The 14,945-nt window shown below is 40.7% G+C and overlaps 2 protein-coding genes and 1 pseudogene across 2 annotated transcripts; 2 read left to right on the top strand and 1 right to left on the bottom strand.

Annotated features, from left to right (window-relative positions):
- Positions 1-5,597: 5,597 nt before the first annotated feature.
- On the bottom strand, positions 5,598-13,364 carry LOC138809959 (olfactory receptor 8B3-like). Its single transcript, XM_069997134.1, has 2 exons — positions 13,354-13,364; positions 5,598-6,519 (listed from the first exon to the last, which is right to left on the bottom strand). Exons 1-2 carry the CDS (start codon positions 13,362-13,364, stop codon positions 5,598-5,600), a joined length of 933 nt encoding a protein of 310 aa, XP_069853235.1.
- On the top strand, positions 8,288-8,920 carry LOC138809379 (olfactory receptor 8B3-like; annotated as a pseudogene).
- Positions 13,365-13,388: 24 nt separating the features above from the next.
- On the top strand, positions 13,389-14,345 carry LOC138809956 (olfactory receptor 8C8-like). Its single transcript, XM_069997119.1, has one exon. The coding sequence runs from the start codon at positions 13,413-13,415 to the stop codon at positions 14,343-14,345; it is 933 nt and encodes a 310-aa protein (XP_069853220.1). The 5' UTR covers positions 13,389-13,412.
- The last annotated feature ends 600 nt before the right edge of the window (positions 14,346-14,945 follow it).

Here is a 14,945-nt window from a genome sequence, read left to right as displayed (position 1 = left end):
AATGTCACCACAAAGCATTTGAGCTTAGCCTTAGGGTGATGGGTCAGGCGGTCATGGGGGAAGATGGCTGGTAGAAAAACCGAGCAGGGAGAAGAGGGTGGATAAATAAACACAGGATGCCTCTTTCCTCATTTTATAATGTAAGTCTGGCTTCAGCCCTCTCCTAGTCAAATTTCAGGGCAGAGCCTTGAATAACCTGGCAATGACCTCTATGCAGAATAGAATCTAAAACAAGATGGAAGGATAGAAAGTCCAGGAATATTTAAGTTCCTGGCCCTGGCACAGAAAAATAAAGCTAGCAGAGTGGTATGTCTATGGAGAGAAAATTTAATGACTATGACATCAACATGACCATGTGTCCACAGACTCTGCACATTCTCTGCACGAGTTTCAGTGTCTCCTACCAATTTCATGCAAATCTTTGGACTTGTTAAATTGTAAAGAAGCAGGTATAGCTTGAAGTGCTCACATCGCATCTCAAAATGTGAGGACCTTATGCAAACCATAAATAGGCAACACACCATTTCTCCTCTGTACAATGGACACCAGTAATGCTTACATAGCAGTGAGTAAGATGGCTGGTACCAGGGCCAGATGTTTGGTGCCAGAAAATCAGATGCTAGTTGGCTAAAGGACAAAAATGTTTAGAGTTAGTATTTTTAATAGGAGACTTTTTGGTCAGTCATGAGGCTTGAACTCAGGGCCTGGGTATAGTCTCTGAGCTCTTTCACTCAAGGCTAGCACTGGACTACTTTGAGCCACAGCATCACTTCTGGTTTTCCAATGGTTCATTGGCGATAAGAGTCTCATGGCCTTGCCTGCCTGGGCTGGCTTTGAACCATGATCCTCAGATCTCAGGCTCCTGACTGGCTAGGGATTACAGGTGCAAGCCACTAGTGCCCAGCAGATATATTTTTATAATTATCTTCTCACTATGTATACAAACATATACAACCAAACCACAAAGAAGGTAAATGTAGAGTTGATGGAAATGTTAATTACCTTCATTTTTGTGGCATTTCATATTGTATGATCCACAATACTGATCTAAATGATACGTTTTAACCTCATATATATAATTTTTATGTTAATGATATATTAAATAATGTTAAGTAAAAAGCAAGACATTAATAGAGGTTTTGAAACAGCATCCTTTGAAGAGGAAACACTGATGTTTCCTTGTCACTGAGATTTATCCCTGTGACATGAAAGGCAGGGCAACACTGGAATTTAAGCCTTGGTGCCACTGATTCTAAGAAGTACAACACTCATTCCTCATTCTCCCTGGAAAACATTTCTGAGCTATTGACTGTGGCTTGCGAAGTTAACTCTTAGTCCTCTAAGGCAGCAATGAAAAATAAACATACCTCATCATTGCTACCGCTGCCACCAGATGAGACACCAGAAGGAAGGCTGGACAAGACTTTAATGATGCAGCCCTCGTGGTTATATGCAGGGGCAACGGTGCTCGGTCTCATCCCAGTGACAGATTTCAGATTCAATAAGGAATTACGGCTATGAATTTACATAGTAGACTGAGAAGAACTTTTTGTGCCTTAGGGATCAACATTTTACTCAGCCACTCCATTCTCTTTAGGGATTCTACATCCTTCCTATTTGAGCCAACATTAAATTCCCTTCTCCCCATTGCCTTGGTCCCTGCAGGGAAATCTGTGGTTTTAGACCTTGGCCTCTTCATTGTCGCATCATTAATAGTACAACAGAGGCCACCTCCATACTTCCTTACTTACCAGAAAAAATTCAAGCAGTGTTGCAACTCAGTTCTGGTTATCTTTTGCCTGAGGTGAATTGTAGATATTCCTGGAATGACTTTTATTGAGTTGCATTCCTAAAGGGAATTGTTTAACAGGCACTGGAAACTTCTGCTTGGGAATCTTTCAGAGTTCTTCAGGGTAACATTTCAGGGATGAGGTCAGCAACTTCTGACCTCCTCACAGAAAAGAGTGAGAGCAGAAATAGAGCTGGAGGGTCTGTGCTTGATGCTCCTCCTCCATTTTCTAACTATAGTATCTTGGACAAGTGATGTTCACATGGTACCCTATAAATACATATGTATCTGATAGAATAAATTTAAATTTTAGAAGGGACAAGATAAAATGAATTACCACAAGAAGTGAGATTTATTCCTAAACTTCAAAGATGTTTAACATACAAAAATAAACAATACAATATGTATGTGAGGCCAAGGACCAGAGAAATCATCCTATTTGTTGTGTGCATAAATGTTTTCAAAACAAATGTGTGGGGCTAGACAAGAGACCTTTGGAAGAAACTCAATACTTCCTATAACTTATCTTCAGGTAGAAACGCTTACAGGACCATGAAGTGTTATACAAATGGTCTAACAACATCTGAATAGGATCAGTTAAAACCCCTGAAATTCTAAGAGGGAATGGCCCAGAGAGAGTGGGCTTAACAACTTGATTCAAAAGATTGTATTGAAAATAGTTCTTGAGCCAATCATAAGTCTGAGTGAAGCAGGCATCTAAAGGGGGACCTGACGAGGTGGGGGAGGGAAGGAAGATATCCCTGAGTAGAAAGAGTGCAACATTTCATTCGCACGGGTCACCAGTCTGGAGATGAAGAATGATTTCTGGCATGGAATACAGCTAATAACAATTCCGTGCTTCCTGAATATTACCCTTTAGGTTCCTTGAGCAAGCTGAAAGAAACACCAATGGTGTCTAAATACCAAAAGGCGGACCCATGTCAGGAGAGGCTTTTGCTGGCCATGGACGGTGTCAGCATCACTGACTGCATGCCCCAACCCTGCTGGGCACACTGGGCATGTGCTGCTCCAATGACCTGCCCCAAATGCTGTCCCCATCTCTGTTGACACATGACTTGAGAAGAATCAAGACAAAACAAGAACAAGGACACAGGATGACCCATTGCAACACTGATCCTCACAAGACACTATGTTGGAAATGAGCTCTACAGCTTGGGTGGGGGAAGGTGGGGAAGGAAAGGAATAGTAGGAGGAAAACAAAGGAGGTGGGTAACAATGTTCAACAAGAAATGTACTCATTACCTTACTCATGTAACTGTAACCCTTCTGTACAGCATCTTTACAATAAAATAAATTAAAAAACAATAATGTCAGACTCCATCTATATAAAATTCTAGCAAATATAATTAATAGATAATGACAGGAAGCAGATCAGTGTTTGCCTTGGGTTGGGAGAACCATAGAGAAGGAATTACATAGGGCCATGAAAAAGCTTTGGAGATAATAGATGATACTGTGTGCACTGTGCCAAAGCTGTACCCCTGAGTATGAGCAGGCAACTGCACACCAATTATGCATCAATAAAGTTGGTTTTCTTTGTTTAAAAGCTGCTGCTGCTGCTGATAAACAATCCCTCCCTCCCAAAAAATGTAGCTATATGAATGGCTAAGCAGTATACCTGCCTAGAAAGTGTGAGGCCCTGAATTCAAATCCAATACTACTTAAAAAAACACAGAGGATGAAGGAAATAAAAGGATACAGGTGCAGAACTCAAAACCCTTTTTACTTTAGTTTTTCATCAGCCTGTAGGTAGAACACACTCTTGTCACACTCATTTCTATAAGCAACAATGATAGTTTACTTAGATAATGTTTACCTTAAGCAAATTCAAGATGCAATGAACAGATTTTCTCTCTGAACCTTCATGAGAAAGACTATTTTCTGTTCTCCGGAAGTTCAAATTTCCCATTATTTTGGAGACATCCCCTTCCTAGGACATACAAGTGAATCCCAGGACTTATTTCCTGGGTTGATGCTTAGCTGTGAGGATTTCAATAGCATCATAAGCACTATAATTGATTGTTTCTTCTCCTTTTTTTTTTTTTTTTTTGGGTCCGGTTGTGGGGCCTGAACTCTGGGCCTGGGCGCTGTCCCTCAGCTCTTCAGCTCAAGGCTAGCGCTCTACCACTTGAGCCACAGCGCCACTTCCGGTTTTTTTCTTATGTGGTGCTAAGGAATCGAACCCAGGGCCTCAGGCATGCAAGGCAAGCACTCTACCACTGAGCCACCTTCCCAGCCCTGTTTCTTCTCCTTTTAAGAACTCCAAATAGATACAATGTAAAGTAAAAACCTAAAAGTATCAACCAAATCCACTCTCAAAACTTTGCCAGACTTCATTTAAAAATAATCTTAAACAATGAGAACCTAAGCTTAAAGAATGTTTATCTTTCCTGAAATTGTAGCTTATGTTTTCAAAAGCCGCGTGCAGGTGGCTCACCCCTATAATCCTAGCTACTCAGGAGGCTGAGATCTGAGGATCACTGTTCAAAGCCAGCCCTGGCAGGAAAGTCCATGAGACTCTGATCTCCAATAAACCACTAGAAGACTGGAAGTGGCGCTGTGGCTCAAGTGGTAGAGCACTCGCCTTGAGCTGAAGAGCTCAGGGACATCACCCAAGCCCAGAGTTCAAGCCCCACGACCAACAAAACTTGTTAGTTGAAAGGTTAGAGATCTGGATACAAATTTCAAAGGACTATAACTTCTAAATCCTCAATACAGTTCCTTACAGAAGGGCTTCGTGTTTATTGGCTGTGTATTACAGTTGTTCTGAAAAGACAGCTGCTGGGCTCCTCTCTTTTAGTCTCTGAATTACAAACATCTGAAAAAATGTTTTCCTTTCCTTATTCTTTCTTTCTTCACTGTATGAAAAGCTCCTGACTTGAGCCAATCATCCCCAACTACTCTAGATCCACAGGGCTACCTTCACAACAAAAGGAACCATTCAACTGTTTCTTAAACAACATAAAATCAGCCAAATTCTGAATTTACATGTTATGTAGAAACAAAGTCTACTCAACTTTAAAAATAGTGTTTTTTTGTATTTTATACTTGGAATAAAATTAATCAAATATGTCAGAGTAGATGTGAAATAACGTATTGGCTTAGTTTTTTTTTCATTAAAAAAGGAAATGTTGACTTCCATGAACTTCACTATATTGCCTGGGTAATAAATATGTATGATGGTCATTTTGATCTACCTGGTGCACAAAGGTAAATATGAATATTATTCCAAAAGAAATGAAGTACATAGAGTTTAGAGCCATACAGTGAGTTGCATTTGGAAATCCTTTTGGAACCTTACATACCTTATATGTGAAATATATACCTTATATGTGAAATAACGATATTTAAGGCAGTCATAATCCTTCTGAGTAGAACATGAAAATTCAAGAAACAGATTGTCACATTCATGTTTCCAAAGGAAGTTAGTAAGCAGAACAAAAAACCCACATATCTCTTCAATGATAAAAATGTCATCCTCAAATTCAGTTGATCATTTAGAGTACAATTTGTCCTTCCTAAAAGTACATATGGCAATGGGAAAAATGACATGTGAAGCATTTCTTAATTTTATTATTGTCAGGAAAAAATGTCTAAAAGTGAAATATATACAAATGATGGAAAGAAAAGAGACTATCAGTCATAAGAACTGAAATGATAACTAACTATCCCCATGATAAAAAAAAAAAAAACAAAACCAGGGCAGGAACTGATATTTCTTCAACTATTGTAATACAAATAGACTTTCTGTCTTTCAACTATATACAGAGAGAGACACTGTTTCTGATCAAAACTTTTTTCTGCTTAGAGTTTTTCTCAAGGCAACTTTGACATCTTTGTTCCTCAAGCTGTAGATTAAGGGGTTCATCATGGGAACCATGTTGGTGTAAAAGACAGAAGAGATTTTCCCCTCATCCATAGACCCAGAAGACGGTGGCTTTAGGTACATAAAGGCACCTGATCCAAAGAACAGAGACACAGCAATGATGTGGGAGCTGCAGGTGCTGACGGCTTTGGCTCTGCCCTCAGAGGAGCTGATACGGCAGATGCTGGAGAGGATGAAACCATAGGAAATGAGGATGGAGATGCTGGGCAGGACAATGTTGATGCCCGCTACGATGAGCACCTCCAGCTCGTTGGCGTGGGTGCTGGTGCAGGAGAGCTGCATCACAGGGAGGATATCGCAGAAGTAGTGGTTGATGGTGTTTGTACCACAGAAGGTCAGTCTCAGCATGAATCCAGTGTGGGCCGCAGCACCAGACACTGCCATCAAGTAGGAAGCAAGGATGAGGTAGGAGCACACTTTAGGGGACATGGCGCTGTTGTACAGGAGTGGATTGCAGATGGCCACGTAGCGGTCGTAGGCCATTGACATTAACACATAGCACTCAGAAATGACAAAGAAACAGTAAAAGTAGAGTTGGGTCATACACCCCATATAAGAGATAGTATTCCTCTCCAGGATGAAGTTGATCAGCATTTTGGGTGTAAATACGGTCGAATAACAGAGGTCTATGAAGGACAAGTTAAAGAGGAAAAAGTACATGGGGGTGTGAAGGTGTGAATTCAGACCGATTAGAATGATCAACCCCAAATTTCCCAATACAGTGACCATGTATGTTGACAGAAACAGAAAGAACAGAGGAAGCTGGAGACCTGGAAGTTCTGTTAGCCCCACCAGAATGAACTCGGTGATGAATGAGCCATTTCTAAAAGCCATTCTTTTATAGGAGTCTGTGGGCACAAAGTGGGAATCATTACCATCCAACCCTTCTGTCCCTACAGTATCTCTTCTCATGGCAGTAGTTCTTGCCCATTCTAAAACAATGGATTTTTTTTTATCATAACTCTGAGGCTGTGCATCATGGAATTTCTTTAATACGGTCTTACTAACTAAACATAGTGGCGTGCATAGCAACATAGGCTACTGAATAAAGACCAGTGCTGCTACATGCAAACATGTCAGCTCATACACCAAGGAGCAGAGGGAGATAATCGTAAAAAAAAAAAAAAAAGAAAAGAAAAGGGAGAAAATAATCAGCCTCCCCTCATCTCATTACTTCTTTTTCCACTTGATCTACCAGAAAATCCAGAGTTAGACGCCCTGCCAGTTTTGTTAGCCTCTGTTGCAGGTTAGCCTCTAGTGGAGTGGGAATAAAAATATATGTATATGTAAGAAAGGGTATAGATTATAGGAAAGGTTATTTACTACTATATTTCACAGAAGCAGAACCCTAAATCTAGCCCAGGAAGAGTTCTCTCATTGGAGACAGAACTTCCTGAACATTTGTACTCACTGATCTACATAAAGTCTGCACTTGCTCTGCGGTCCTTCCCTTGAACAGATTCTTCTGCAGGTTTTGCTTGAGTCTCAGGCTTACACAAAATGAGCAATAGGGGCCATATTGGATCTCTGAAATTTCACTTCAAGAAAAGGAAGTCATAGATACACATGGCATGTGTAAACTCACTGTCCTCAGGCCAGCAAATACCGGTGTTTCCTTATGCTTCTCATTCGCCTCCACAGGTCAGTTCTATTAACAGGAGGAAGCTGGGGAGATACTTATTCTCTCAAGCGCCCTGGAAGTCTTGATGACTTACAGCCCTAACTCATGCTGAAGATTAACTCCTTTTACATAACCCAGAAAAGGAGTCAACATCATGATCACATTTGCCACATGGTAAGATATAGATTACATGTAACATAATGATACACTGTACTTGGTAATAAACAAGGTAAAAGCTTGTTAGATACTGGCCCTGGGAGAATAGTTTCTAGGTGGAAAAGGTTATACCCTGGACAACGATCTCTCTTTAGTTCTTGAGGGACACATAGTCTTACCAGGTTTACCTATTGCCCTTGGGCTTATACATTATACAACCCCCAAGACAGAATTGAGAATCTCTCACCTCCACATCTCCAAATCTGATGGGAAAAGCATTGCTCAGCTTCTTTCTCCCACCTCCTAAATGGAAACACCACATGCTTCCCATTTTCTTCATCTGCAATTTCCTAAGAATTATACTAGTTACATTGAATTGCCTCTCCTAGAATATCCACTTTAAAGAATTCCTTTTTCACTCCTAGTTTTTTAAAAATATCTCAACAATAAGTGGAAATTTCCATGGTGGATTCTCCTGAGAGTTTACATGTAACAATTAATACGGGAAGTTAAGTAAACTTTCTGCTTCTGGTTCACAATTTCTAAAACACATGCAGTTACTACCAGCACATCTTTTATTGACAGGTGACAATTAAGCTATGAGTCAAATGTCTGGAACAGTGACAATCATATTTCTTGAAGCACTGACTTCGTAAGTGTGTCATGTTTAAGGGGCCAGCAGGATAATAAGGTATAAACTTCAAGTAACTTTAAAAAAAGAACTGTACAAGGAATGCAAACGATTAGAAGTCATTGTGGTAATACCTCAGGAGAGAAAACACCTGATGTGAGTTGCTGCCCTTCACATGAGGAAATGAAGACCATTATCACTGAAGATGATCTCTACGTGGCCATCTGCAATGCCCTCTGTACAACTCTGCCATGTCTCCAAAAAGTGTGCTCCTGCCTTGTTCTTGGTTTCCAGGTAGTGGCTTTGTTTTGTGCCATGGCTCACACTGGACACATTCTGACACTTTCTGTGTTATAAACACCATTCACCACTTTTTCTATGATCTCCTTCCTTTGCTACAGCTCTCTTGTACCAACACCTATGTCAATCAGATAGAGATTTTCATTGTAGAGGCAAAGACATCATTGTACCCAGTTTGTTATCTTTATCTCTTAAGTTTTTATTCTTTCCAGCATCCTCAACATAAAGTCCACTGAGGGCAGGTCCAAAGCCGTCAGCACCTGCAGCTCCCATATCATTGCTGTGTCTCTGTTCTTTGGGTCAGGTGCCTTTATGTATCTCAGACCCTCCTCAGCTGGGTCCATGGATGAATCAAAAATCTCCTCTGTGTTTTATACCACTGTGGCACCCATGATGAACTTCTTAATCTGCAGCTTGAGGAATAGAGATGGCAAACTTGACCAGAAGAAAGCTTTGACTGAAATAAAATCACTCTCTGACTGTAATTACAGTAATGAGCGAGTCTTGCTCAATTAATGTGCTTCTAATGGAAATAATAAAATTATTTCCATTGTCATCATCAAGTTATCCTTAAAAACTATTCTTCAATTGTTTCAATAAAGAAATACCAGTTAGATTATGGCACAGAGCAAGACAGTCATTGATGCTTTGAATGAACTACAAATCAAACTCTGCTTTTGTCTTTACATTTCCACGGTGCAGGAAAATGCTACCTTCAAATGCCAGTGTTTCATAGCTCAGATGTTTCTGCATAGATTATTAAGTACATAGATTATTGTTATTATTATTGTAAATACAATGTACTAAAATTTCTTCTGTGAGCTGTGTTCTATTTGTCTTGTAGAAATCAAACAGTACTAACTACATTATTCTGTGTGTGTGCAGAGAGAAAAAGAGAGCATGATTCCAAAGCTCAAATAAATTAGTAATCTCCTTAAAGTCTCACAAAAGCTCAAATACAGTGTCTAAATTAAACTCATCTTCTATGAATAGTTGAGGAATGACAGTAAAAGCTATGGACAGATTTGTGGACACTATCAGGAGACAAACCAGTGGACAGTAGCAGAAACTCGAGTTAGGTAGAAGGCATGTAGAAAGCTGAATATTGGGAAATGGAAACACATGACTTCTATCTTGACATAAACTTGAAATAAAATTCCAAGATTTCTCTGGATATATCCTTGGCTTATGATATTTGATAATAAATAAGCAAGGGCAGGAGGATACTAAGACAAGTCAGTCACTCCTGTTTTTCTTGGTTTCTAGATGCTGTTTTCATGGGAATTTCAAGAAATTAAAATGTTGTATATCTACTAGAAAAGCAGAGAGAATTTGAAAGGTATACTTGGTGAATAAAACACACTGTCATGAAGACTTTGGGAGAGGAAATCATGGTTAATTTTCTTTTTAGAAAGCAGTAAAAAATGAGTAAGCTAAAAATTCTTAATCTGATGCTGAGTCTATTTTTTCTTAAATAACTAAAAATATATGCACTTATTTTTTCACATTCCATACTTCTCATTCTAAGTTTAAGTACTGTTTAATAAAAGTGGTTTTCTGGCTTATTTGCACACACACACACACACACACACACACACACACACACACACACACACACTCTTGATTTATAATTTAAAGCAATCACTTGGTTGCCATCCAGTCCTCCAATGTCAACATCCTTGATGTTACCAACTGGGATTTACTTACTTCAAGGACTTGAATGTGGTTATTGTTCCTTTGTTTGTCTTTCACATAAAGTTATTTCATAAATTTTGTTATTATTTAAGAAAATATACTCAAATAGAAAATAATATTTATGGGGCTGGGAAGGTGGCTCAGTGGTAGAGCGCTTGCCTTGCATGCCTGAGGCCCTGGGTTCCATTCCTCAGCACCACATAAGCAAAAAGAAAAAAGCCAGAAGTGGCACTGTGGCTCAAGTGGCAGAGAGCTAGCCTTGAGCAGAAGAGCTGAGGGACAGCGCCCAGGCTCAGAGTTCAGGCCCCACGATCGGACCCCCTCCCCAAAAGAAAAGAATATTTATGCTTTTAGAAATTTCAGGGTTGGGTCTACTCCTGTGGGTTTCATTTCTATAAAAGTTAACATGAGTGGATAATACCCAATCACTTTTCTTTAACCACAAAACTCAAAGAAAGTCTCATTTTCATATGAAATTCAGCATTCTTGAAAATCTAGTTCCATACTTTTAGTCTTTTTTGAAAAGCAAGCTACAAAGTGCTGTGTATTTACACTATTTGAATCACTTGTTGCATGAAGTGTCAGAGGCACAATCCATTACACTCTAGCCATGTTAGACACTAGCATTTTTGAAGGCACATACTGTGAAAAAAACATGTAAACTAAAAAGTTTGCTTTAGGAAAAATGACTTCAGATTTTTTTACTCACAAATAACCCTTTCTAGGATGCATTTTTGTCTTTGAAATATATAACACTGATATGTTATATAGGTATATAACTCCTTAAATACGACTGGAGAGGAAGTTTCACTTTTTGAAGGCATAGCAATACTAGCAAATATGCTAAGCTACTTTCCCCAAATTCTGACACTGACATTCTGGGTTTTCCTAAAAATGTAAGTTATTTAAATTCTAATTTTAGTATGTTTGACATGCCCTCCCTCCCTCAGCTCTCCTCCCAGCGTCCCTGTCCATGAGGTAACGATTCTATTCATTGTGAATACTAATATGCTCTCCAGTTTTGCCATTCTAATATCTAACATTTTTACTATCATTAATGTTCTTCACAAACAATCCCCTCAAGTAAGATGGAAAACACTCAGGACCTGAAACTTTTATTCTTACGTCACTGCTACTTCACTTCATGGGGAGCAGGGACATTTGTACATCTTAAATATTCCCCCAAACATGTGGATCTGAGAAAAGTTTCTACATGATTATGATGCCTGACTTGATCCTCTGATCTACAGTGTGCCAAACAAGGAAGTCGGAAAAGTTGTGACTGAAGATCACAGCAGAGTCCCATTTAATTAAAAGCATTAATACTGAGAGGAAATTGAAGGCCCACAAAGCACACCACAGTTGCCACACTGATGTGTTTAAAGATTTTGGAAAAAAAATTAGTCAGAAGAGACAAAGAAAGTGACTTCTTTTCATTAAAGGAGTCGATCTATTTAAAGGAGATAACACTTTTAAACCCTGGGGCAACAAAGGTTGGTGTACCAAATTTCATAAAAGAAACACTTTGGACACAAAAGAACAAACGAATCTCAGAACACAAATGCATATTAGGAAGCCAAACCAGGTTTTGTCAGAAAGGAGTGAGGTAAAGCAGAGCAAGGGCAGATGAAGGGAGAGAGGAAGGGTGAGAGAATGCAGTCATAAAATTCATTGCACATATATGAAAATGGTACCAGGTAGCTTGAGGAGATAAATGGGGCTGGGAAAGATGAGGGAGAAGTACAGAAAGGGGGACATTGATCATAAACTGACTTGTTGAACTGAAACCCCTTTGTACAACTACTTAAAGATAATTAAAAATAAGTAAATTAAATATATATAAATAAATTTCTAGAATTATAAAAATCAAAGAAATGCAAATAAATATACATACAAATGGGTCAGAGAATATTTCTTGTCAACTTCTTTCCCATAGTTTGAATTCTTTCTCAAGGTCTAGATTTAAAACTATGGTCTCAATATTTAAAAATAAATTGAATTCTACAAACAACCAAAAAATAGAAGACAAAAAAATTTACAGTGTGGGGCTGGGAAGGTGGCTCAGTGGTAGAGCGCTTGCCTTGCATGCTCGAGGCCCTGGGTTCGATTCCTCAGCACCACATAAGCAAAAAGAAAAAAAGCCGGAAGTGGCACTGTGGCTCAAGTGGTAGAGCGCTAGCCTTGAGCTGAAGAGCTGAGGGACAGTGCCCAGGCCCAGAGTTCAGGCCCCACTACCGGACCCAAAAAAAAAAAAATTACAGTGGCACCAAAACCCACATATCTAATCATGAATAAGATTTTTAAAATGTAAGACAAAAGCAAAACAATTCCAGTGGTTCTGTAGTTCCATTTTCATAAAAGGGGGAGTGGGGATGAGGAGAGTGGTGTGTGGGGGCGGGGCAGGGGGAGTCTAATAAGATACATTCTAAGCAAACTTGGAAATGTCCTAACGCCTGGGCTTCCCTCTGGCAGGGCCGCATTGGTTAGGATCAGAACAGTGGCAAAAGGGAGCTCTTGCCGCTCTGTGCTGGGAACTAAGTATCCTAATGGGAATTGATGAACTGAACACCACCTACTGTCTCCAAAGACCCAAGTGTCTCAGTCACGGGATGTTACTTTCTACTCTCACAGGGACCTGGAAGGCCCTCATAAAGGAGACAGACATTTTCCACACGTACAGCCAGTGTTCCCAGAATTGTGGGACATGACATCCATTCTCCTTTTGAGTGAGACGGTGCCAGGAGGCTTCCATAAACTTGTTCCTTTCTCTCACATAAGGAGAAAGTCCTGGAGACATTGTTGAATAAACTCCATGGCAGGATACCCAGGGTTGCTGCTCCTCTAGCCTGTCAGAGACAGATCTGTGCTTCATCATCATCAAAAATAAAAACCCTCGGGCACCTCAGGACAGAAAATAGAAGGCTTCAGAATTTCAGCAACAGCAAGCCTCCCACAAGAACAAAGGTGAGCGTCCAATCATCTTTGCCTTGATCATTTGCCTTCAAAAATCAAGGTTTATATAAGCTGTACTTTCCAGAGAAGGCCGCTAACTTATTGTTCTTTTCCATTCTAACCCTTAGTGAAAACTAAGAATCAGGAAAGAGTGAAGCTCAGAGACCTGGGGCACGGTATCCGCACTCTCCCTGGACAGAGACCCCAGGCATAGGTGGGAGGAGTAAATGGGGATTCCTCAAGAACCCACATTGACTAAGCGTGGGGATCAGCAACTCCAGCCCTCCCACTGGGGACAAAACAGAGAGTCCATGGTCAATCTCCCCTTCAACTGCTCCTCCAGATCCCATCTGTGAAGCAAATGGCTGTGGGAAATTACTCTTCCGTGACAGAGTTTATTCTTGTGGGGCTGACGGACCGACCCAGGCTCCAGCTGCCCCTATTCTCCTTATTCTTGCTGAACTATATAGTAACTGTGGTGGGAAACTTGAGCTTGTTGAGTCTAATTTGCCTGAACTCACACCTTCACAACCCCATGTACTTCTTCCTCTTTAATCTGTCCTGCATTGATTTCTGTTACTCATTTGTCTTCACCCCCAAAATGCTGATGGGCTTCATGACCGTGAGGAACACCATCTCCTATGCTGGGTGCATGACGCAGCTGTTCTTCTTCTGCTTTTTTGTCAATTCGGAGTGCTACGTGCTGACAGCCATGGCTTATGACCGCTACGTGGCCATCTGCCAGCCCCTGCAGTATGCTGTCCGCATGTCCCCTAGGACCTGTTCTCTGCTGATGGCGGGTTCACACCTGCTGGGGTTAGCTGGTGCCGTGGCTCACACGGGGTGCATGGTCAGGCTCAGCTTTTGTGATGCCAGCATCATCAACCACTACATGTGTGACATCTTCCCCCTGCTCCAGCTCTCCTGCAGCAGCACCTACGTCAACGAGCTCACGACTTCTGTTGTTGTTGGTGCAATTGTCATTCTATCCAGTCTCGTGATCTTGATCTCATACGCCTTGATTCTCTTTAATGTTATTAACATGTCGTCAGGCAAGGGCTGGTCCAAAGCAATGGGCACCTGTGGCTCTCACATTGTAACGGTGGGCCTCTTCTATGGCTCCGGAATCCTCACTTACATTAGACCAACATCTACCGAGTCCGTGGGCCAAGGGAAATTTTTCTCCGTGTTTCATACCCTTGTGGTACCCATGCTGAACCCCCTCATTTATAGCCTGAGGAACAAGGATGTCAAACTCGCTCTGATGAGAACCCTGAGGAAAATCACAGAGTGAGTGAAGAGCGGAGCGGCCTCCAACGAGTCTCCCATGTTCAAGCCTTTTCTTCTCGCCTCCCAGACTCCTCTTCAACATGTCTTTTCTATTCTGTTCTGTTCTTTTCCACGCTCTGGTAGTATTTCAACTGTGACATCTTTTGACTTCTTGCCATTCAATGTAGATGTATGAGACTATGGTTGGTCTTAAGACTCAGTCTCAGTCTCAATTGGCTCTAACCCAATCTTTACTCTATCCTCTGTACTTGATGGAGAGCTTAGAAAGAAATCTTTTCATCTCTGCAGATAACACAAGCTGCTTTTTCTTTGTTTGTTTCCTTCATTCAATGCAAGACAAGGAGGTGAGTACTTTTGGGTAAGTTCATGTATTTCTTGCTTTTCTAAAATAACTTTATGAACTTCATTTCAGGCGTTTTATTTTTAAAACTGCCACGAAACAAGAAAAAGCCAAGTAGGTTGGGTAATGTTGGTATCGTTTTCATACTGAATATATTTTGTGCAAATACCATGTAAGGCAGGAGCACACGTGAGAGGGAAGGGCGGTGGTGTGCAGGCGGAGACTGCAGACGGCCACTGAGTGGTCCCAGACTATGGCCAGCAC

Source organism: Dipodomys merriami, unplaced genomic scaffold (genome assembly GCF_024711535.1).
Source record: "Dipodomys merriami isolate MVZ:Mamm:240054 unplaced genomic scaffold, mDipMer1.0.p SCAF_103, whole genome shotgun sequence".
Classification (NCBI taxonomy): domain Eukaryota; kingdom Metazoa; phylum Chordata; class Mammalia; order Rodentia; family Heteromyidae; genus Dipodomys; species Dipodomys merriami.
The sequence above is the reverse complement of the archived record's forward strand: the minus strand, read 5'-3'. Positions and strand labels throughout refer to the sequence as shown.

Coding starts and splice junctions, on each gene's coding strand:
- LOC138809956 (XM_069997119.1), top strand. CDS start 13,413: ATGGCTGTGGGAAATTACTCTTCCGTGACAGAGTTTATTCTTGTGGGG.